The sequence below is a fragment of the Passer domesticus genome, chromosome Z (genome assembly GCF_036417665.1).
Source record: "Passer domesticus isolate bPasDom1 chromosome Z, bPasDom1.hap1, whole genome shotgun sequence".
In the NCBI taxonomy this organism is placed as follows: domain Eukaryota; kingdom Metazoa; phylum Chordata; class Aves; order Passeriformes; family Passeridae; genus Passer; species Passer domesticus.
The window spans coordinates 23,455,662-23,480,116 of record NC_087512.1 but is presented as its reverse complement, the minus strand read 5'-3'; the positions used below and the strand labels follow the sequence as shown (position 1 = coordinate 23,480,116).

The window sequence follows — 24,455 nt, the reverse complement described above, 5'->3', positions numbered from 1 at the left end:
TGCTCAGAGGAAGCTGTGGCAAGCACAGAAGCTTCACGATTATGTTAAGATAATGATTTAAAAGACATAATCACCCTCTTTTTCATCATCTTCATTTAATGTCATAATGGGCCTTGCTGAAATGTTATCAAGTCTAGTACAACCCCCTCAAAACAGGAGTCGCATATGTAAACATTAAGTGAAAATTTTAGTTTGAGATTGGTTTCAAAACCAAAGTATCATCCTAGTTCTAGATTGAGCAAAACTGTAGCTCATCAACTGATGACCCTTCTGGAGGAGGCAAGGTAAGAAAAACACTGTGTAAATGGGCAGAAAACAGGATCCAGCTTTGAGGAGGTGGCTGATTCTCCAGCACTGTCCCAAGACCTGAGGGACTACAATTTATGCACTTTATCTTCATCACTCTACACAAATGAAATGCAACTTCTAGACATTTTCTGACCACAGTTTTCCAAGTCAGTCTTGAACTGCAGACAGTGTTTTAACATAGGTCGGGAGGAACTCCTTCAAGAGTAACAAAACAAACCACAGAAGTTGTATAAACAATCTGGTGACAAGACAAGCAGAATGGCTCAAGGACATTTCTAACTGCATTCCTGGTAAATCTCCTCCAATTATAGAATTTCTTTATCACTCTGTTCTGCCCTTTAATTTCACGAACATCAAGTCTATTCTTATTATTATGGTACTCAAGAACACCAGAAACAAGAAAACAGTACAACAAAACAATACTGCCATGATACACCATGATACATGGGATGGTGAAAGATGTATTCGTTCTTGTTAACCACTGAATTAATTTCTAAAATTTCAAGGAAAATATTAATGTGTACAGACAAGAAGAGGGTGCACAAGAAGCCTGTGAACAGATATAAGCACAACTACTTCTGAAGATGTATTTTATTACCCCATTGACAGGTTTTCACTAAACACATGGACTTGTTTTCTTTGCAGTATTAAGTCCTCAGCATCCATAACTCTTTCTTAAAGGCACTCTTTCACTTTTCCGTCAAGAAGTCTCAATTTTCTGTTCATTTCAGCAACTTGTCACATCCAAGACTACTTTCACAGTTTAGCATTCTAAATCTGAACTTCTTCCCTAGGTAATACATGGAGGTACAGTTGGCTACAGCACACTTGCAGCTGTCATGGTATTACTAAAAAAATTGAGTAAAGTACAGGATAACACATCTTGAAGAGATGAAGTTCAGCTGAGTGCTAGGATGCTCACTGACTTATTACTTCCAGACTTCAAATATTGCATTTGCAGTTATTCATATAAAAAGTACAAAAAGTTTTAAGTGGTTTGAGTTATGATTCTGAGTCTTCCCTGGAAAAAGTGTTTTCATTTTTATTCCCTTCCCTATTTCTTACTGTTAAATCTGTGGATTTTGCTTCTAAAAATAGTTTGATACAAATGTAAAATGGTAACATATATTTGCTCTGGTGCATTAGAAGTGCAGAAATTAGATCTGTATGCTGAGACATAATATAAAAACTTTATATTTCTATTATCTAACAAAGTATGTAAAACACAGGACTTGATGTTTTTTAATCCCCATAATAAAGTGGTTTTTCATTCTAAGAGTCTTCAAGCTATCCTTGAAAGACAGAAAAGTAGTGCCCAGTTGATTGTTTACGTTCCAATATAAAGTACTTCTATATCCCACTGCTAAGAAGAAATCAAAATACCGATGTTCCACACTTTAGAGAAAGCATGGAATATATCTGTGCTCATCTGCAAGTTTCAAGACTTCTGTTTAATAAACACCAAGTATAGTATATAAGATTTCAATTATTTTCACATTTACAGCAAGTATTCAAGTCCTTCTTATTTCCTTTATAAAAGCATCTCAATCCAATTAACAAAGATAGTACACTTACAAAAACTGAAATATATAGTACATTTGTTTCTGTACATATATGTGCAAGATCTTCCAGCAAAAGTACAAATATGGAATCCATTAGCTTGACCATTTACATCTCCTTTGGCAAATACAAATTTCTATCACATGATATAAGTACCATCTTTGTAGTATTTCATGGATTCTAGTTGCTGAGTCATTGCAAGGACATCCTGAAATCCTGTACTGAGTCCAGACATGTGTTGAAAATAAGCTTCTTTCTCCACTTGGACAGTTAAGTTGTTTACACCAGCATCTTTCAGAATTGCTGTAACCTGAACAGAATGGTTAACATTAGTATCACACTTCACACGTATTTCTCAGTAACTTGCAGTATGCTGGCTCTGCAATGCAGTTAAAAAACCCCCATATACAATTTTGAAGAATTCATTTCTCTGGAAAGCAAAGACTAGGTTTAGAGGGTATGGATTTGCAACTTCTGAACACTGGGTGACTCTCAGTGTCTTGCATAAGGAAATATATATCCTTTTAAGGAAAAGAAAAACCCACAGCAGATAGGTAGTGGTAATCCGGTTTTAGACATGTTAGCATCCAGATATCCCTACTGTTTATTCCCTGTTTTGCAGGCCTGTTTTAACACCTCCCCTTCTTTTCTCAGAGTAGATGTAGTGCCACTGTCAGTCAGTGTTTTGGCAGATGTTCTAGCAAATAACTCTTTACATGACTAATTTCGAGCTAGCAGGCAAGTGGCAGTAGACACCAATTCTGAGACAATAATGGAGAGCTACAAATAAAATCATACATGTCAACTTGAAACTTCACTCTGTGACCAAAAGGGAGACGCCGAGTAGGAAATTAAGGAATTAAGAATCTAAAAACCTTGTACCGTACCTGCTGTACAATTCTCTGTTCCATCACATCTGATACCACTTGCACATGTATTGTGCCTGCCACAACAGTTGCAGAGTGACACCAAAAATGAGGATCTCTGTAGGATATAACTCCCTCTATTTTTTGAATCTGTGAAGAAATTTCAGTAGCAAAAATTAAGTAATTTTAAACTTGTACATGTACACGGCTCTTGGTGGATAATATTTCACAAGGAAACAAAACCATAGCACAGCAGCTTTCCAACTAAGCTATATTCAGAAATATCTTGTATTGAAAGGTTACCTTGCTCGTACTGTAAAATTCTAGAAGGTAAAACTCAAACCAAATGAAAACCCCCAGAAAAGCAATGCTAAATAGGATGAGGAAAAAAAAAATCCCTTGAACTTAATAAACAGATCACAGGAACACAAATGGATAGACTAATCAGAATACTGGTACAGCATCTACCAGGGAATTGGTTACCTCACTGTTTAGTAGCTATATTTAGTTACCACAGCCGAACTTTATTCAGAGACATAACTTCTTTTCCATAATACATAATTTTTTCAAATTGATCTTTGTTCTGGGTTGGCAGTGATGGTTTTTTAGAGCAGCTGATAAGGCGCTGTATTTTGGATTTCTGCTTAAAACCGTTCTGATTTGGCTATTGCTGAACTATTCAGGCTATTTCTTTTCTATTAGGCATTGTCAAAGCTTTCTATTTTTCCCCACTTTGCCCTTGCCCTAGTGGGTAGGCCAGGGAGGTGACACAGCCAAGGCAGCTGACCCAAGCTGTCCATGGTGTTACTGCACACCATGTAACACCTTGCTCAGCAGTAAAAACTGGGGGAGAGGATGAAGGTGGGACTTTGGCTTCCAAGGTGGCTGTTGTTTGGAGACTGTTTTTTTTCTCCTTTTTTTCCGCTGCTCTTCCTTCACCTGTTATATTGTTCCCAGGGTTTTTTTGCTTATGCTCCATCCCACTGGTGGCGGTGGTGGTAAAGGAGGGGAGTGAGCAAGTGGCTGTATGGATGCCTGCCTGTTGGACAGGGTCAACCTACAGCAAACACATTGTTTTACTGTGATGTAATTTTTCAAATGCTTTTCCTGTTATCTTTTAATCAATTGGTCTTTGGTTGTTCTCAAAAAGTATTTTTTTTCCCCAGTCTCTCAGAATTACTGTCTTCTCTCATCAAAAAGTGAAACCACACTTTGCAAGTCAATTTCCTTTTGCTACATTAATCTCTCCGAGACAATTCCCATTTGTTCTTTTTTCTTTTTCTCACGCAGACAAGAACATATTTTCCCATCTAGTAACTGACAGGACACCATAAGGATAGTTTTCCTTGAAGCCTCTAGTTGATGGCATCCTCAAGGAACTTTTAACTCATCCTTTCACAGAGAGGAATTCTCCACACTGAGGTCCACATTACTATTCTGGGCAGGAACTTAAAATGAGGCAACAGCAAAGACTAGGTACAGCCTCAAGGCAGATGCCATACTGCACCAGACAGGAAGAGAACAGCCTAGAACAAAAATAACAGCTTAAGTTTTGCCATCCCACCTACTGTGAACCCTTCATGATATGGATAAATCAGAAAACTTGAAATTACAAGCTCATGATGTAATCCTGTACCCTGAAGGTTCGTAACAAGTTTAAAAAGGAAGCAGGTTTGGGGAACTGTGTATTACTTTCTCAGTACTACAGTGTGGTACATTTACCAAACTGTTACCATACTTGTCCAAAATTATGGGCTATCCATAAAACCAAAAAAACAGTGGAAATCTTTTTAGCTGCAAACCAACTTTTATAGTTAGAACTAGTAGTCCTGTCACTTCTCTGCAAAATAGATTTTAAACAACTTGAGACATTAAGTTGTCTAAGAGAACAGAAGCTGTCTGACTGATCTGTCTGAGTTTAATAATCATTAAAAACAGTTACAGCTTTGGATTTTTGTATACAAAATCATTTATAGTTGTACCTTTTCTAAAGCAGCATGCAGATCTTTCTCGTGTTCTGGAGGTATCCTCAACAAAAGCACTTGACAGGCATCTTTCAATAGTGGGATAACACTAAGAAAAATCAGTGTAGCAATAAACAGAGAGCAGAGCGGATCAGCTATGAGCCATCCAAATTGCTGAATAAATATTGTGGATACGATAACACCAACACTGCCAAGAGTGTCTGCTAACACATGCAGAAACACGCCTAAAACAAAAACAAACAGAGTGATTAACAGTTCTGTCTAAAATGTATCTATATATTCAATAGCAGAAACTTAGTAAGGCTTACTAAGTATCCTCAAGCTAAGCAGAGACAACTCTTTGCCTAACCTGGGACAAAATACACTAAATACTTAGCTCTTCTAATGTTTAACTGCAAATTATTGTAAAAAACAATTTTTAATCTATGATTAAAATGATCTAGGGCAAATGATCTAGCCATCCACAGACTAAAGTATATGTGAATAGACTTTCAAACGTTAGTGGGATTTGTACAATATAGCATAATTATTTACCTCTGTATACAAGGACTCATTGATCTCTAACAGAGAGTTAGAAGATCAGTGTACATTGCTTGCTAATGTGGACACACATGAATGTACTGGTTGTTTTTTGTATGCCAGTTCTTCTCCAATTTTACAAGAGAATTGTCTTTGTGCTACTGATATGAATCTTATAATTTCTAGTGCTTTACTTGTGAGTTCATTCTCAATGTACACTCAATGGGCATAGAAAAATACTCTCCAACCCTTGGTAAGATTAGTGCTAGTGAGGTGTCAAGATTTTAAAGAATATTGAAACATGACCATATGCAAACTTAAAAAAATTACAGACATGATGAATATGAATAACCAGGATAAGCAACTGAGTTAAGACATAACATATGAAACATGAGTCTGCTCACCATATTCTGACAAGCTTACACAGAAAACACCACTTTTAAAGGTTTTTTAATAAGCCAGACAGTTGGTAAATAACTATTTTCTAACTACTAGGGAAGAAATTCTATGCTGAACTTTCACATACAGTGCCCTTCTCAGCTTCATGATTTCATATTTGAAAATTTCTCTTTACTTTATCTTCTGAATCACATATAAAAGCATATTCTGTGCTGGTCTGTATTTGTTCTCCTACTTTTTATCCCCTTCCCAGTGTTTTTACAACCAGCTGTCATGTGATTCCAAGAAGCATGGTAGTATCCATAGATAAGAGACCTCGTACCTTCATTTCCAGTTTGAACTTAGAAACAAGGACTTAAAGCTTTTAAAATATGGTTTACAGTGACCTTTTTTGATGTTAGTGACTACCACAGATTCCTGCTTTTTATTGTTCCTTATGTATTACACACATATGGCACAGAACTATCTCACATTTCTTCAAGTTAAATTCATAAATGGTTTGAGCAATTCCTGTATAGTGCATTTAATGCCTGTCAGATCACTAATCAAGAGCGTTTCAGATTAAGGCATAATACAGCATAGGTCTGATCCTGAAAATCTTCAGTCTCCTAGAAATCACGCACATCATTTATGATTCAACAATCTGTACTTGCCTCTCATGTTGGTGTTCATGCCTCCTCCAGCAGATCCATGGGAATGTCCATGGCTGTGGCCATGGTCACTGTGGGAATGGCCGTGCCCGTGGCTGTGGCTGTGGCCATGGTGAGAATGGCTGTGATCATGTGTGGGACAGCCTCCCCGAGAAGCCCCGTGGGAGTGCGCGTGGCTGAAGGCACAGATGCCAACAAGGTTTACGATCAGCCCTCCAACAGAGACCGGCTGTGAGAGGGAGAAAAGTCTTCAGCTTCACTGCATCCTCACAGGTATTCAAACTTATTTTCTAGAACACGGTAACCAAAACCACTATGCATTTAATTAAGGAAAACTGTGGAAGCCTAAAACTTCTCTGGGCAACCTGTTCCAGTGCCTTACCACCTTCACAATAAAGAATTCCCTCCTAATATCTAATTCACTCCTAATATCTACTCTATACTGCCCTGCTTCAGTTTGAAGCCATTTCTCCTTGTCCATTAAATGCCCTGGCAAAAAATTCTTCTCAGCTCTTCTGAAAGCTCCCTTCAGGTACTGGAAGGACTATCACCCTGGAGATAAACATAACCATTAACTGCAAAACTACACTGAAACAGAAGGACAAAACTTACAGTTAGCATGTTTGTATCTATATCTGGGGGATCTACCAGTCTCGCCACTGATTCCATGAAGACAAAGAAAGCAATCACCATCAGAAAGAGGCCATTAATAAATCCAGAGAGAATTTCTACACGTCCATACCTGAAAGTAAACACATATACATTTGAGAGCGAAAAATGGGTACTCTGATCCAATGTCAAAGTTATAATGAATAAAGTCATAATTCTTTCAATACAGCATTAAGATTGCTGTAGCAGGTGGCCAGTTTCCAACTGTCCAAACTCCATTATAATAAAACAATGTAGAAGTATTCTCTTATATATACTGCCCATTCAGGACTTCAAACTGCTAAACTGCTATGCAAATTTATAAAGTTAAATTATATCAGCTGAATCTAAATCTTCATACGAACACTGACTTTTAACATAGATTTCTGTTTGACATAAATGTCTAGCATGAGGCAATTTCTAAAGAATATTCACAGTGATATAAGTTTTACTTCTAGAGATAAATGAAGGTTACATTTCAGACACATTTTTTGCACAGGTAAGAAGAGAACAGCATAAGCAGAAATGGAAGAGACACAGTAAAATACACACAGAAACATGCATTACTAAAATATCCATACATACCAGGACATTTTGAAAATGAGCAAGGAGAGTTAAGTTTCAAATAGTCCTTAAAGAACCCAGGTCACATACCCATATGAAAATATGCGAGTTGCTTTCCACCTTGTCATCAGAGCTGCAAAAAGCCCCATCACTAACGCAGAACAATCAAAAAGCATGTGAAATCCATCAGAAATAAGACCAAGACTATTGGTCCATACTCCATAAAAAAGCTCCACAAAAGTGAAAGCCTAAAACAAAACAGAGTTTAAATTTTTCCTTAAATATTACCTTGTGTATTAATGTTTTGGTAGACAGAAGGATATTCTTTTCATAGAACACTCAATATTTTTCAAAGGTATTGTTCTGAGTATTTCTAGACCATTTTTACTCTCCTCCAATGAAATACATGATGCACCTCAAGTCTATAAAGAGACATTTTTGAACTCACTCTCCTTACAGACTCACACATAAAAACCAACTCTTTACAGGAGTAAATTTTTTGTTTCAAATTTTAAACTGACATTCTACAGACAAATTCTAAGCATTTTGTAATTAAAAATGCAAGAACTCTACATTATTAGTGTAAAAGTAATGCTGTCTATAAATCTGTTAATGCCAAGATTTTCTTCTTTAGTAAGTTGACTGTTTAAATCTGAGGAATTGGCTCTGAGAAAAGTAAACAAGGAAACATTTTTTAATATATACATTTTCGCTGTACCTTTTACTATTATTAATCCACCTGCTTAAAAACTTTTTTCAAATCTTTCATATTCCATAATGGAATTCCTTACATTTAACACAGATACTTCAATTTCCCCCATTATTCTCCTAAAGATCTTTGCAAATGAGGTTCTATCAGTTTTGCTTACTGCATCATCTTTTCCTGTTCAAGAGAGAAGCTAAAAATAAAACTAGCCTGCTCCAATATGACATTAATCAATCCCACACCTTCTATTTTGTTGTCCCCATCCTTATCACTGAGGCCTTATCAGATTCACCTTATTTGCTGGCAACATTGAGCTATCTCAACATTAAACATACTATCATACAAGTATTCAGTTACTGGTGTAACCCTTACACATAGAACCAGTGCTGCACTGTGACAACAAATCAGTGACCACTACTTAAATTGCCCTGTCAAAGGTCACTTTCAAACAAATCAATTATGGGAATCTTCTAAAGAATAACTCTTATTTCTTTATTACATATGCACTATTGTGATTGGATTTGAAGAAAAAAAACCATTCACTTACCAGATTTAGGCACAAGAAATAGAAGATCTGTCGAGAATCATACTCCTCAAGGATTTGTTTCAGTGACTCCTTAATAAACCGGGGCAATGACTGGGAGCTTTGCTGTAATGCATCACCCATGAAGTTATAGAGAGGAGTGCCTTCAGGGGAATAGCCAATAAGGGTACCCTTCTGCCCTTTCCTGGAGGGGGAGGACAGGATATTGGCAGCTGCAAGGAAAGTATTGAAGTTTTTGTTGCCGTTTCTAAGCTTCACAGCTATTCTATAATGTGTTTAATCAGCAGTCAAAGTTTACATAAAATTTTCTGGCAGCAGATTGATTGTCAACTTCATCTGGAGGTTTATTACTGCATTTCATTGCTACGTAAGATTAGATCATCACTTCAACAACAGATCACATTCTTTTTTTTTTTTTTTTTCTGTAGACAGACAATAGAAGAGCAAAAAGCTACAGGTTGCCTTATTCCAAAGAACCATAAAAGCTCGTCCAAAAGAATTCTGCACACCTCAATTTTCTGATTGGCTTCCCAGTCACACAGACCACAGATTTACTACAGTTTAGACAAGAATACGTACATAAAACAAAGAAGACAGCACTCACTACCACCCCTCCAGAAAGAACATGCTCTGTGCTTTCATGGTGTGGTGGCTTGTTCATAGCTCGAAGCTGGTCTGTTATTGGATGCGTCCAAAAGTTTCCAAAAAGCAGTGCACTAATGAAAATAAGAAAGGATCCATATCGAGCACATGTGGAAGCTTCCATTTTCACAGAGCATATGGACTCCACGTAGAAATCCAGGATCACAACAAAGAAGATGACTGTTATGAAAGGCATGATGAGAGAAGACCAAGACTCTACTTTACTCTGCAACAAAAAAAAAAAAATTTCAAACACAACTGCTCACCGGAAGAGTGATTTGTATATATAGCATTAAATGTAGTTCACTTGAATGACAAGTGTTTTCACTAATCCATAAAACATAAATACTTTTATATTTTCAATTTATCATATAAACATATCATTCCAGATATAAAAAGAGACATATATCTAAAATGCACTGAAGCCCTTTATTTTAAATACTTTTGTGTTCGTAAAAGGAATTCTAACAATGCCATGGTTGCAATGGCCTACTCTCCCTATGCATGCAAGCATGAAGAGCATTTTTAAAAATGACAATAAATTATTTACTTCTTAGGGATAAAAGAGCACTGTATTTATAAAGTCATTAATGCTTGTGCAATGTTAGTAGATGAACCCAAGGTATAGTATCTGCGCTAGAAGGATGAAACACAGTTATCACACAAAACAGGAAATTAAAGTATCACACAGATAAAAAACGAATATAGAAGAAAAACATAATGGAAAAATTTCAAACAAAGCTTACTACAAAAAATAAAGACAGCAACATTGATAATTTTAAAGATACTTTAAAGGAAAGATTTAAATTGCAATTCACAATCATTATAAAAATTATTTATTTTTGTACTTATTATCTTACCTCTGTTGTCAGAGAGAGAACAATAACCCATGGGCACAACAGAAGGACAGAAACAAGATGAGACAAAGCTTGAAGACGCTTGGCTCCACCTACATCTACAGATAGTTTTCGGGATGCCATGTGAAAACCAACCTTGCAGCATAATGCCAGTACCAGAAGTAGTACTCCACCCTGGAAACATAACAGGATTCCATTAGCATTTCTTAAGTACTAAAAACCTCACTCCAAACACAGTGACACTTACAAGGAGGAAATATTACTGTATTTTCCTTAACCTGGAAACAAAAGCCAAAACGAGGATATTTCCTGTAATTTTTACTCTAGCTACAAACACTAACATAGCATACACAGCTGTGCCTTAGCACTACTCACAACAGCCCGAGCTGAATTTTAAAACTCTTAATAGTATTAACTGGCATACACCAGCAGCAAAATGGTAGCAATCAGCATCTGAGGAAGAAGAATAATCACCCAAAGTTTTCCCATCTTCCATTATTAAAAGCATGTTGAAAGCATACATAAACCCCCAAAGATTCACATAATCTTGTCCTCTAAACCCCTCATAGCCTTTTCATCCACTTACCTTTGAACACACCTTATTTCTTCACAATATACTTTCAAAATTTGTCTTTAAATTAATTACCAGATACACAGCACCTCATCTCCCTTAGATCACACTTGCTTTTTTGCACCATTAACCAGTCTTTCTAATATTTCATTTATTTTTACATTAATACATTTTCAGCTGCTCAATTTTTTTCCTGTTTCAGTCCTCAATGAAGCCGCTTTAGCAAGACTAAGCTAACACAACTCAATCAGCCAGTTTAACCCCGTACAGTCAGATTATGATATTCAGCTATTCATACCACCAATTACAATGGGACTATCTTACTGAGAAGTATCAGTGTCTTCAAATACAAGTATAATGTAAAGGAAAGACTGGGGAAATCTAAAGATGCAGAAGGAAAACACAGGCCCCAAAAGTGAGTAAGAAGTGGTTTGTAGGCAAAGCATTATAAACACCAAGAACACTGATAACAGAATATTTCATGGTAATTTTAATGAGACTTGTTAGGCTATGCATTACAGCGAAGTCCTTATCAGCTACAGAGATTGAATATTGTATGGTTTGGCTTGTTGTATTGAAGCTCCTCCATACTCCAATCAGTGCGCAAAATTACTAGTGCTAGTTCAGTTCTAATATGGGATAGGGATGTTCAACCTTTTGGTTTTGATTCAGACTTGGATTAGCTCTGAGTTCGTGAAATTCTTACTTTCAAAACTTAGATAAAGATTCTAAAATACATGTTATTTACCTTGTGATCTGCAACACCCAGGAAAGCAATGATTGTATACAGAACATGAGTAAGAGCACTGTCATGATGCCCCTCAGCTAAATAAAAAATTAAGGAAGAGTTTCATTAGATATTTTCTTTTCTCTTTTTTTTTTTTTTTTTTTAACCAAGAACAACAACAGGCAAAGGCAGCAGAACACAAAAAGCAGAGGTAAGCAAACTGAGCTTTATGGTGCGTTGGCATGTGCAGGACAACCAGAGATCAGGCCCAGCTGTCAGCATGGGTTTGTGAAATGCAGGTCCTGACTGACCAGCCGTATCTGTATGATGAAGTGACCTGCCTAGTGAATGACAGAAAAGACATATGGATGTAGCACTTAGGGACATGATTTAGTGACAAGCTTGGCAGTGCTGGGTGAATAGCTGGACTTGGTCATCCTAAAATGCCTTCCAATCCAGGCCACTCCATGACTCTATTTTATGATTTTACTCACTGAAAACTAAGTAAATTCATCAATAAGGTTCCAGAATACCATTTGCGTAATTCCATGTTTTTTTACTCTTCCTTTGGAAACTTTACTTTCATTTTTTATTGCCCATCTGTAGATGTACTACCTTTTCTCAGTACATTTTGATGAGATGATCAATTGAAAACTAACTTCAAAATCACTTCTAATTATAATTTAATTCAGTACACTTGATTTCACATTTTTTCTGCTCCAGTACTAAGAGTCACGTGCTCTTTCACATAACAAGAAAGGATACGATGTTCTGCTATTTTAGCCATGAGGTCGTCATTATCAAAAAGCAGTAAGCAGACGATAGCTATGATGAAAAATGCAGCACCTCTTGTCTGTAAAATAAACCCAAACAAACAATAAACAACCAAAAACAAAAAACCCCAAGTATTTCTAAACTGGCACAACAGATTACTGTAAAAAAATCTAGGAAATCGGTCCTCTCCTTCCCTGCTTCCTGATCAATGTAAGCATACTCCAGTAAGAAAACCATTAAAGAAACTTCTATTATTTTTAAGAAAGTGACCTTGAAAATATAATTTCACATTTTTTCTGTTTTTCAGACTTACCAGATAACTCAGGACATATCACCACTGCAGAAAGCTAGATGCTGGTATCTTATGAACTTTAAGTGTGATTACTTTCTTCACAGTGTCTTTCTGCCTGCCAGAATGCACTGCTACTACAACCTGATGATTTAATATTTCATAGCATCAATGAGCTACAAACAAGATCCGTACAAACTGCTGGATTTTCTCTTATGGGACCTGAAGGCTAAAGAACTATACAAAGACTATGAGAAACAACAGCTCTGAAGTTCTTTTGTCTGGAAAGGACATAGGTAGCTATGAAATCCCAGCTCCCAGAGCTTTCACCACTCAGGCTTAAACCACTGCAAGTAGTATGTCTTACTATTTCACCACCAATTAAACTAAAAAAGCACATTTTCTATGAACATGGACCCAAAACAGTTTGTTCCAGGTAAAGAAGTACTTGAATTTATAGGATTTAGTATGTTTTACATTTGATAAAAGAGATTTTTAAATACCTTTGCTGGTCCTCCGCCTGAGCTTGTGAACAAGACACTAAGGAGTGACAGCACAACCACATCACTGTGCTCAAACAGTAATAATGTCCTATAAAAAAAAAAAGGAAATAAATACTCCCTTTACAATGAGTTTGCCTCAAAACCTTGATATACACTATTTCAGCTAAAATTAGTGACACAACAAATATTTATCCTACGATTACAAGACCAGGTTTAAAAATTAAAAAGAAAAAAACCACAAATGAATTTGCCTTCACCAGCAATACATCTAGCTGCAGACAACTATACATGTTACAAAACAGGAACTTCCTAACTCAAGTAACAGATTAAAATTATTAATTTATGGACAACTTTAAATTGTATTTTCTTCTAGCAATACAACAAGATACCAACTTGCCCAAAATGGAGTTATTATTCCCATTATAATACCTCCTCTAAATAAGTTCTGCTCCCAGAGAAAAAAAGATGTCCTGTTCTGTACTAATGCATACTGGTCATTGAGGTGCTGATGAACTAGTAGATTATGCCACCTCAAAACCTCTTAATTGCTGAAAATAAAAAATTATAGCTTCCATACTACCTCCTTCAGACAGCAAAGGCTAACTACCAAGTTGTACTGACAGCTTTCCTGAGCAGAACATGAAAGTAATTATTGCTCTCAAGTTTACCAAACGCTTTTGTATTGCTCTGCACAGCAATACAACATGACTGCACCCATGTAACTGGTTTGGTTTGGGAAGACTGCCAGCACCCAGAAAGACATAAGAGTATTAACTACATTAACATAATTAATCACAATAGTATTACTCTTAGTTATGCCTTCTATGGCATCTATCATCTATGTGTAGATGATAAAAATTCACCTTCATAAAACATATAATTTACTTTCCTCTCTAGAGTGAAACGTGCTTTCCAATATATTAACCTTCACTTTTGAAGGTCTAGCTACTCTTTCACAGTTACTCAGTCAGTAGGACTAACACACAGCACAAATAGTTTTACCTGTATATGCACTAATGTTACCCAGTTTCAACACAGAGCGCACAGCCAACCAGATAAAGAATTACTCTGCAATAAGTGCAGAAATTGATTCTAGTCACCTGTCAAAGGAATACCAGCTGCTACCATTAGCCATCAGGCCACAGACTCCAAACAGGTAAATAAACAGTTGGCATTACATTATTGAGAGAAGCAACAAAAACTGCACTATGTCACCTAGATGTATCACTCACATCAAGTGTTTAAGCGCTATCAAGAATTTCACTGGCATCTCATAAAAGAAGTAGTTCTTCTGGTAGAAGAAATTTACCAGATCTACAGAAATTATATGTACTTCTTCCCAAGCACTAAAGATTTCACATGAAAATTAATAAGGATTCAATAAGCTTTTGCATATGCATCAAATGGCTAGCAGCACTGTCTGACAGACAGGAAAAAAAACAACAAAGGAGCAAGACAGGGAAGGATCACAGAAGAAAACTAGTATTTAAAGTAGATATGTATTTACCTCAGCGGTCCACATAGAGTAAGGCCAAAAAACCACAAGAGTGAAATGACACATCCAACAACAGCATGCTTAAAAATTTTGATCCACTACAAAAGAAAGGTATTTCATTATCATTTTCTCCAGAGTTTCAAAATAAACACTCTATTACTAGCGTTGTTTTAGTGCAACAGCTCTATAAATTGAGGGGAAAACATGTACTTTGCAAGTTCTATAATTTACAGTATGATTATCTTCTTAGATACTTTGCCAGGCAACTAAGATTTGGACATACTATGAATCAGATTTTTTTTTATACCACAGTCCTAAATTCTGTAACATTGTCTGAGTTCTCAACAAAAAGCCTGAAAAAATAGTTCAAAAAAATGAAGTCCATTTACCCATTCTGTAATCTATTACATATATCAGAAAAAAAGATAAACTGAATACGAACTAGATGAAATATACAAATTGAGGCTAAGACCTTATGCCTACAAATATTTATGTGTGTTATATTCTTTCTTCAGGAAGCAGGCTGTAATTCAGATATTCAATACTTTATTAACTTCAGATGCAAGTTTTAAAAGAAATTAATTCTGGAAATATGCTAAACAAGGTGAAACACCTACAACAAACATAACATCTTAAAAATCCAGAATTTGAAATGTTTTAGCAAAAGTAAAACCACATATGGACAGATTTTTTCTGAACTCAAATCAAAGATGCCATTTATTCCTGTTTACATTTTAAAATTCTGCCATATGCATCTAGTCATGAAAAGCAGTTGACACAAGGAACACTTCAAGGCCATCCTTCAGATTCTGTCTACTTACTGCACACACTGGATCCAGGTTTTGTGCACACAATTACATAAATCCAAGATGAATATGAAGCAGTGAGAAAATTTATTCCTCACAATCAGCACAAATCCAACCTGGTTCTACTCTAAACTCCTTGGGATACTGTGAACTCACAAAGGTCTGATGAGCCGTTAGATTAGGCCCTCATCACAAGCACATGGGTCACTTCTCTTCTGAGTGACAAGACTGGAGCATTTTGACATTCTGGCAGTCCAGAAATTGCCTAACTGTCCAGGCGAGCTAAGTAGACTGAGCTCTTTTTGAAAATCCAGTCCTTACAGCACATGCTGGCTTGGCGATAAGGACCAGCCCTTCCACTGTACTCTCAAAAGAAGCTGACAAAAGTGAAGAATGTGTCAGTCCACAAGACACTGAGTTAGTAGTATACCTCTAGAACTTGTAACCACTTCTTCTAAGTAGAGTAATCTTTGTTCACCACTCAATTTTGGCAAGAGCCATATTGCCAAGAATATTGCAAAGAATGTGAGTCACTCCTACCTATGTCAACTCACCTGACGCTTGGTTATTACTTTTCCAGAAGAAAATGGTTTTTGAAACAAAACCATAAAAAAAGCAGACCTGTAAAAAGAAGTAAGTTTTGTCTATTAGTTTATTAGCAGTCATCTTTTTATTCAAACCAGATCTAAACAACTAGGTTTCTCACATCTGGCTCAGTTTACAAAATAACTTTGTCTACATTTTATCCATTAACAGGCCATGCTAACAACAGTCACTGGTTTTATTTTCCCTGCTGCACTACCCCCATCAGCTACCACTACTACAGTAAAGACAAGAGAACTTCAGTTCTGGTCAACTTCAAATGCCAGTTCTTGAGAGAATAGCTAATGGTAAGTCAACTTGTGATTTACAAAAATCAAAATAACTGATCTGACAAGTTTTGAAGAGAAACAATACTTTGATTTTTATTAGCAAGATAGGTATCCAAAAAGCCTTACTCAGATACAGAATGCTGAATACACAGTCCTATAGGAATAAAAGACACAGCACACAACTTCATCAAGTAGGATCAAAAGTGATGGGCAAAAAAAAACTATGGTGCTTGGGAAGATGCAAGAAAGAAGTCCATAAATATACTGAATATGAAATAAAAGGAAAAAATGAAATTCCAAATGTTCCAACTCTCAAGTTTATTTCATAAATGCTCTTCCATATCTCATCAGGTAAACATGAAGCAGGATTTTGTCTGCAAAGATTGTTTCTGTGTATTTGCTATCAGTTTTCATACCTAACCCCTCAACTGGGGAAAAAGAGCAGCTGAATCCCACAAGAACTTCAGGAATACAAATTATAAAGAAGAAAGCTGATCTTCTACACCCTTGTTAACAAAATTTGGACAGGCCCGAGTGTCCGGGTTTCCTCTTGGACTGAGATAAATTTTTCTCAGTAGCTGCTACTCCAATGCTACTGCAGTGCTATTTTGGATTCAGTGTGAGAACAATATTGATAACACAGTTTTGGCTGTTCCTTAGTGCTGCTTATCCAAAGTCAAGGACTTTTTGGTTTCCCACACTCCGGCAGCAAGCAGGTGCACAACAAGCTGGGAGGCAGCATGGCCAGGAGACCTGGCCTGAACAGGCCAAAGGGATGCTCCATGCCATAAATACCATATACTCAGTACATAAACTGAGGGAACTACCCACATGGGGTCAGATTGTGGATTGGGGATGGGCCGGGTAGCGCCACTGTGTGTTGAGTGGTAGCACTGTGCATCACTTCCTTTTATTACTGTATTTGCTTATTAACTTACTAACAATTGATCAGCTTATTAAGTTCAATTATAAAACTCTTCTTATCGCAAGTCATGAGTTTTATTTTTTGATTTCCTCCTGATTCTCCTGCCCAGCCCCCTGGGGTGAGGGAAGGTGAGAGCACATTTGTGTGATGATGGTGGATTGCCAGCTGGAGCAACAGGCACACCATGACCAACAGCACTGTCAGAACAGGCCCAACTCCAAAGCTGGAAAAACACTGACGTTTCTTGAGGGCAGAGAGGCCTTACAGAGACATGTGGAAAGACTAGAAAACTGGACAACTGCCAATGACATGAAAAGAACGAGTGCTGATTCTCCATCTGTGGCGAGGTAACCCTGCTTGTATGCACAAAGCAGGGCACAAAAAGCTGAACAGCAGCCCCACAAAGAAATCTGGAGATATGGGTTGGGTATGGGTTGATGGAAAGTTGAATATGGGTCAACAAAAAGGGTCAGCTGTATTCTGGGGTGCATTTGCATTCAAGTACAGCATCCCAAGCTGCTCAAAGAAGGTGATTGTTCTGCTCTGCAATGCACGGATGGGGCCTCAGTCAGGTCCTGTAGGTAGTTTTGGGTGCCTCTGTATCAGGACATCAAACTGTTAGCGTGCATCTGGGGAGGCAGCCAAGATGGTTTAAGGTCTCAAGAGCAAAAGGAGCATCTGAAGTTGCTTGGTTTGCTCAGCTTAGAGAAGGCTGAGGGGTGACCTCACAGCACCTTCTTCAGGGGAGGGACAGGGGGGGGGGAGATGTTGATCTCCAGTGACCACTGACAGGGCATGAGAGGGAATGACACTGCATCAGCATAAATTCACACTGTGCATTATAGAAAGATTCTTCACTAAGAAGGTGGCCAGCCACCATAACTGGCTTCCCAGGAGTGTCACAGCTCCAAACCTGTTAAAGCTCAAGGAGTATCTGGAGAACACTCTTGATCATATGTTTTAGTTTCAGGTAGTTGTGTGAGGAGCAGAGTTGGACTCAGTGGACCTTATGGGCCATTTCCAACTTCAGACATTGCAAGACACTGAAGATTACAGTGAACAGAAATGTGAAGCAAAAACACTGCTATGAACAGAGCAGTTATTGGATTATTATGCCTTCTCCTCTTTGAGTAAACAGTAACAACATAATGCAGGGTAACAAGCTTGACGCTGTCAAAGAACACCCAAGTATCACGCGTGGGGGACAAGGCTCCACCCCCTGCACACTCACCCCAGCTTCACTACGAAGATAAACTGCACCAGGTGGACCACTTTCAGAAGATCATAGGATTCAAACAGCCCCACGGCTTTCAAAACCTTGGCGAAGCACAGCAGCACGATGTACCGAGTCAGCCTGCAGAAGGAGAGAGGCCGGTTCGCACCCGCCACGCCGCCGCCTGGGCCCGACGCCTCAGCCAAGGCCGCCGGCCCCCGGGAGGGCGGGGGGCGATGCCCGCTGCCCCCCTGAAGAAGGCACGGCGAGGAGCCGCCCGCCGGAGCCAGCAGAGCGGCCGCTCCCCCCCCGCCGCCGTTACCGGGCGCTGGGCACATCCACGGGCCCCAGCGCGCCGCCGCCGGCTAGGGCCTGCCCGCCGTACGGCTGCTCCATGGCGGGACGGAGGGAGGCAGCTCCTGCAGGGAACGGCTGCGAGCGCTCAGGAGGAGCTCAGGCGCGGCCCGCCTGCCCTGCGCCGGGAGCACCGCATCGCCCGCGGGCAGTGCGGCGAGGTGGGAACGAGGGGAACGGGACGGGAACCGGGGGAGCGGCACGGGAGCCGGGAGCGGGGAACGGGAAATACGTGCGGCAAAGCTCCCGCCAGCGCGCGTGCGCGGGAGCAGCGCGCAGGCGCCGCGGGGCGGGGCCAGAACTGTGAGGGGAGCGGCTTCCTCCCCTCGGGGCGGAGCGGGGCGGAGGCGGTGATAGAGGATTTTTTTTTAAATTTTTTTTTTTTTTTTTAATGTAAATCGGTTTATTTTGTGTTATTATGGCGCTGAGTTCTGCGCCATAGTAACACAAAATAAAGCCATCAAGCATCAGGAGACGGTTTCCCTGTCGAACGCTTCAAATATCCAGTTGAAACAGATGGGACAATTGAGGCGGAAGATAGGAAATGTCCATATTGTGAGCTGGCTGCTCTCTTCCAGCCATGTAGCAAGCTCTCTTGGTACTGGTTGTTAAGAAATTATTTTGGTACATAGTTCAGCACTGAGGCGGGAAAAATAGATCAGGAATGTACTGGTGTATTGAATTGCCTCAGCAACGATCAGCTGCATATTGTATTTCTTTGAAACAGACCTGGATAGACTTTAACGAGGAAGAGATGGAGAGATAGGAGGACAGAAGGGTATGACTGCTGGGAAATGAAATTTTCAGAATTCTCTGGTCAAAAATCAAAGGTTTTAAAAATTTATTTACAGATTTTCAAATTATTCCCAGTCCAGGCGAAGACCTCAGCACGGCACGCATAAACCTATTAAATGAAATGCCGTCTCTCTGTCCCAGCTGTCTTGTGCAGACCCCTTCAAAGTTTAATCCACAGGTCTTGTCTCCTGTCTAAAACCCCCTCATTTAACAGCTGTGAGTCCCTGAAGGCCATGGGTGCGGCACAAGATGTCGATAAGGTTTGTAAGCAGGTGAACAGACGCGTAGCTCGGTGCAGGGCGCGCCGTGTCCGGCAGGTGGCGCTGTTGGCGGGCCGCTGAGGGAGCCGGGGCTGTGCAACGCGGCACGGGGTCAGAATCGCTCTCTGGGGCAGAAACGTGGGGAGAAGGCAAGAGAAAAATGCTAGTAAGGCACGGGGGAGCGCTTTCAGGGACCAGAACAGGGGGAAGCACAAAAAGCAAAGGTGTGAGTTAAATGACGGCATTGCAAAGCTCAGGGCATGCAGACATGCATCCTCAGTGCTTTTGCAGGGTGGGTGTATGTGGCGTACTGTGGCAGGCTGCTGCCCATCAGTGTCATTCCTGCTCACACAGGTGGCGTTACAGTTGCCTGCCAGGACACTTAGCTGGTCCCCACTTAGTGCCTCCCTACCATATGTCTCAAGCACTTGTGCCAGGCTTCTTGGCTGCTGGGGGTCTCAGGCTGGAGTGGTTGCACAGCATCCCTGCCTAGGGTCTGCACCCGTGGCTCCTGGAAGGACGTGTGCCCTGCCACATGAGCGGTCCTGTCTCACCTGTATCTACATAAACACACCTTGGACATGAACTTAGACCTGGGTGTAATCTTGACATATCAGAAATCCACTCCTGGCTTGTCAGCCTGGTGCAGTTGTACTTGATTTGCACAAGAGGTGTCTTGGTGTCAGCATGTGAACTCTATTATGTATGAAAACACATAATAACTCCACTAGTTTTGAAAATACACATTACTAGGTCCTGCCAGGGCTTATCAGATGTGCATATTCATACGTTCTAGTGGAGCACCACTGCACACACAAATGGTTCCTATCCTGCTGCAAAGATGGGGGTCAGGTACCTAAAAAAGAAAATTGCAGCATCAAAACCCACATGGTGAAAGTGCTTAGGGCTGTTCAAAGGAATAGTGACTACTATAGTAGTGACTACTAGTGACTACTAAATACTAATTTAGTAAATAGTGACTACGAGTGAGAGCAAAGTTGATGTCTGCAGGAACAGCTGAAGAAAAGAGAAGCTGAAGTCCCAGAACAAATAGACCTAAACCCACAGACTTCATGACTGAAAAGGAAGATGTGCAGGGTATGGGGTTCTTGCATAGGATTTGAAAGGACTCATATTTAAACCCTGCAAAACATGCAGAAAAGGTGAGAAAAACAAGACATAATGTATAAAGATCTGTTTCATTTAGTTCTAAATGTGTATTAAGCTATGGTTTCTGTTTGCTTGGATGTTGCATACTCCTGAAGACTTAAATTGTGAAATCAGAGTATCAAAAAGCTTAGAAATCTGTGGAAATGAGCAGTTGAAGTGGTCCTAAGGTCTGTGTTTCTCCTCAGTGAAAATGTGCTGTGTTAAGAAGGAGAACACGGGTGTAACAAATGTCCCTGTGAAATGATAGACCTGATTGTTACTGCAACCTAGTGAGACCAGGGGAAACTTGGAAGGAAAAGGCTGAGAAAAATTTGGGAGGATAAATTTTTGCATTTTCTCCACTAAATGAGATCTTGGAGCAAAAATCCAAGGAAGCAAAAAAGGTTCCCTTTTTGAATGATGTACTTATTTTTGTTATTTCAGGATTACAATTAACTATTATAGATTAGGGGGGGAAATTCCCCTCCCTATGAAAGCAAAAGTACTTGTGCTCAGTGAAGAACTGCAATCATTTCAATTTTGGACTTTTGTTCTGTAAAGAAACATCGAGCATTTTCCCTCTGCACTGAAAGAAACGATGTCTTCATTTGCCACCAAAGGCAGGAGCAGTTATCTGGAGATTGCTCTGGACTTAGGTCTGTGGAGAGGCACACTCAGGATAGTGCCAAATGTCCTGGTGAGGGAGCTCTGGTAGAGCAGTGCATCCAATGGGCATTTATTTCAAGTTGCGCCTTTACGAAGAGATTTGTTTGGGAAATATCTTAATAGCCTTGTGTTTATTGAGTAATGGTGACACAGATATCTGTTCCAGGAAAAACTCACTGGGATTAGCGGAGTAATTGGAATAGCAGAAAAGGTCTATTTGACTCGGCTTGAGAGGACAGTGACTTTGCTCAGATTTGACTTCTGCACTTCTTCCTTTTGATTCTAATGCAAGCTGTGGTCCTTCATTTTTCACCTAGCAGAGAACAACTAAGTAGAGATGAGCATTATTGGAAGTTCACAAATATCCATGGTTCCTGACATGACAGGACACACATAATTTTGCAAAAAATTTCACACAGTTGGTGTCGGAGGAAGCAAGGAAAGCAGAGCAACTGTCTCTGAAATAACATTGTGACTTGGATTGCTGTGAATCTCCATTTCTTCTTGAGCTGCTGCTATTGTATATATGTATCACTATGCAAATTAGTGAAATTACAGTGATAGAAGAGAAAGTAAAAAAGTTTAAAAAAATCCTTTAGTGTAGCAATTCTGAAAAATGACATAGCAAGGAAGCCTAATTGTGACTTTAAAGTGTCATTTTTCTGTAATAAAGCTCCAATATTAACTATGTAGCAGGCATGAAAAGGGAAGAAATGTCTGATAGAAAATCAGAAATGCCTGAAAATCAGGGTGACTTTGGAGACTTTTGTGATTTCCTGTAATGTGACATAAACCACCTATTGTATTTTTGCTGGGAAATTTGTAGCTGAGGTCAATATAGCAGAATATAAAACTTGAGGAAACAGAAACAGGGTTTCTGTGCTAGAATAAGAGTTGTGTTCTTTATCAAACCATTCACAGAGGATGGTGCCTGTTCAAATTTACATAAAGCATGCTAAAATGTATGTTAGGCTGTATTCTATAATGTTTGCTGCCCCTGTTAGCAGGAAGAAGCAAAATGTTTAATTTTGCATCATCAGAATGCTTGCATTTAGATACAAGCAGCCTTTTTTACTTGGACTTGTTAAGACAGCTTACTACTCTGGCAGTAGTTTACCCTGTTCTCCCTGTGCTTGCTGCAGCCTAACACCATCTTCCTGGTGTGGTTTAGGCTTTGCCATGCTCGGCACAGATAGAGCCACTGGTGGGGATCTGGCTGGTTCCAGCACTGCTGTGTTGGAGGACAGTCAGCCTCCTCCTTCTAGCTCTTGCCCAGGTCTGTACCCTGCTGAGACCTAGTCTTCAGTCTGACCTGGATTTTCCCCACAAAAAGCAAGAGCCCCCAGAGATCAGTTCTGCTTTCTGTGTTCTCCCTGTCAGGGTTTGTCCCTTTGATGGAGGTGATGTGTGCAGGGAGCTGAGCATCTACCAAGGTTACGTGTGTGGTTTGATAAACGTTTGGTGAAAGGATCCCATACAGCAAGGGCCAGCAAAGTGATGTGGTTTTATAGGGAACTCACTTAATGACTGAACTGCAGTTGTAGGGCAGTGATTTAACAAGGTCAATTCCTCATTCATTTAAGTTTATTTAATAATAAATCTGAAATAAATACTGTCTTAGATATTTTTTTGCAACTTTTCAGTTGGAATTAATTGGGTGCTATAAGTCGAGCATAATTATTAGAAATTATTCACTGCTTTCATTTCTAAGGATGTGAATTAGCCCATGTTCTGTTTTGCTGATGGAGTGCATTCTGCTTTAGGAAACCCATGGAGTATGGCTAGTATGAGTACAGACAGCTACACAGTGCTAACTTTCTGTCTAAACCTAGAAGCTTCAGTTAGCTTTGATCTTATATTGTTTTCCCAGTGCCAGACCTGAGTGATAAGAAACTTGTGTTGCTGAAAAGGTGAACAACATAAATGTACTTTAATGGTAATTTTGCCTCAAATGTCCCCTTTCCCCAGCATGACTGAAAACATCAATTATGGGTTCACAATTGTGTGATTATTAGCAATATTGCATTGTCTTCCTGAATCTCCATGATGATGCAAAGATATTAATGGTTATTTTATGCAAGCTTACCTATGTTTTCTAAAAATTGTATAAAACTGAAGAGAGCTGTTAATGCGGGCAGGAGAAATGATGGAGATGTGGTCAGTACATGGCAGTAGCTAATCCGAAACCTGTGACTTGCCTTATCACCCTCTTGGCTTCCCTCAGAAACTACCAGAGACTTAAAAAAGGCGGCCTTGGGCATGTATTAAAAAAAAACAAAACAAAAAAACCCCAAAACAAACAAACAAACAAACAAAAAAACCCAACAAAAAACCAAAACCAAACCAAAACAAACAAACAAACAAACCCCAAACCAAAACAACAAAAAAAACCCCAAAAAACAAAAAAAACCCAAACAAAACAAAAAAGCCCACAAAAGCAAAACCAAAAATAAACCCCAGCTTTAAAGCCCTCTGTTTGGACTATGTACTGGTTGACTGTGCCTCAGTGTATCTGACTTTGTACTGGTGTTAGCCAGTATGACCCACAAGTAGCTGCTTGGACCTCCAGTTCCTGGCCATGGAGGACTACAGATGTATGGTCTGGACATGATGTGGATGGTGTGCAAGCCCTGCCTCATGAACAAGCCTGGTCAGAAAGCTATCCATGCTGACACAGATAAATGGAAGCTGTAGAAAAGTGATAGAAAGCAGAGTTCAGACTATTCTCTGTGGGTGATATTCCTCTTCATGTTTTATTTCCAGTTATTTTAAAATTAAGCCATAAATCAAAGGCAGAATTCACATTA

At 39.3% G+C, this 24,455-nt stretch overlaps 1 protein-coding gene and 2 long non-coding RNA genes across 19 annotated transcripts in view; 2 read left to right on the top strand and 1 right to left on the bottom strand.

The window, feature by feature from the left end:
* Positions 1 to 882: 882 nt before the first annotated feature.
* Positions 883 to 19,003, bottom strand: SLC30A5 (solute carrier family 30 member 5). Of its 2 annotated transcripts, XM_064404991.1 has the most exons (16): positions 18,747 to 18,991; positions 18,443 to 18,565; positions 15,969 to 16,035; positions 14,621 to 14,706; positions 13,114 to 13,201; positions 12,313 to 12,400; positions 11,569 to 11,645; positions 10,253 to 10,423; positions 9,330 to 9,618; positions 8,754 to 8,962; positions 7,591 to 7,748; positions 6,901 to 7,030; positions 6,292 to 6,517; positions 4,718 to 4,944; positions 2,757 to 2,885; positions 883 to 2,179 (listed from the first exon to the last, which is right to left on the bottom strand). In XM_064404991.1, the coding sequence occupies exons 1-16, from the start codon at positions 18,818 to 18,820 to the stop codon at positions 2,009 to 2,011; spliced, it is 2,313 nt and encodes a 770-aa protein (XP_064261061.1). In that variant the 5' UTR covers positions 18,821 to 18,991; the 3' UTR covers positions 883 to 2,008. The 2 variants fall into 2 exon arrangements, with proteins under 2 accessions (XP_064261061.1, XP_064261060.1); XM_064404990.1 differs by having other exon boundaries at positions 18,443 to 19,003.
* LOC135290997 (uncharacterized) lies at positions 6,421 to 17,593 on the top strand. 5 transcript variants are annotated; one of them, XR_010353854.1, is made up of 6 exons: positions 6,421 to 6,561; positions 9,179 to 11,235; positions 11,719 to 11,758; positions 12,629 to 16,047; positions 16,171 to 16,304; positions 16,638 to 17,593. It is a non-coding gene; the product is annotated as an uncharacterized LOC135290997 (long non-coding RNA). The 5 variants fall into 5 exon arrangements; XR_010353855.1 differs by having other exon boundaries at positions 12,629 to 15,831; positions 16,171 to 17,593; XR_010353851.1 differs by having other exon boundaries at positions 16,171 to 17,593.
* Positions 19,004 to 19,180: 177 nt separating the features above from the next.
* Positions 19,181 to 24,455, top strand: part of LOC135290995 (uncharacterized) — a 65,524-nt gene continuing 60,249 nt past the window's right edge. For 11 of the 12 annotated variants that reach the window (XR_010353840.1, XR_010353843.1, XR_010353841.1 and 8 more), the window contains exons 1-2: positions 19,181 to 19,833; positions 20,845 to 24,377. This is a non-coding gene — a long non-coding RNA (uncharacterized LOC135290995). The remainder of the gene's footprint in view (positions 19,834 to 20,844; positions 24,378 to 24,455) is intronic. The other variant, XR_010353849.1, reaches the window with a different exon arrangement.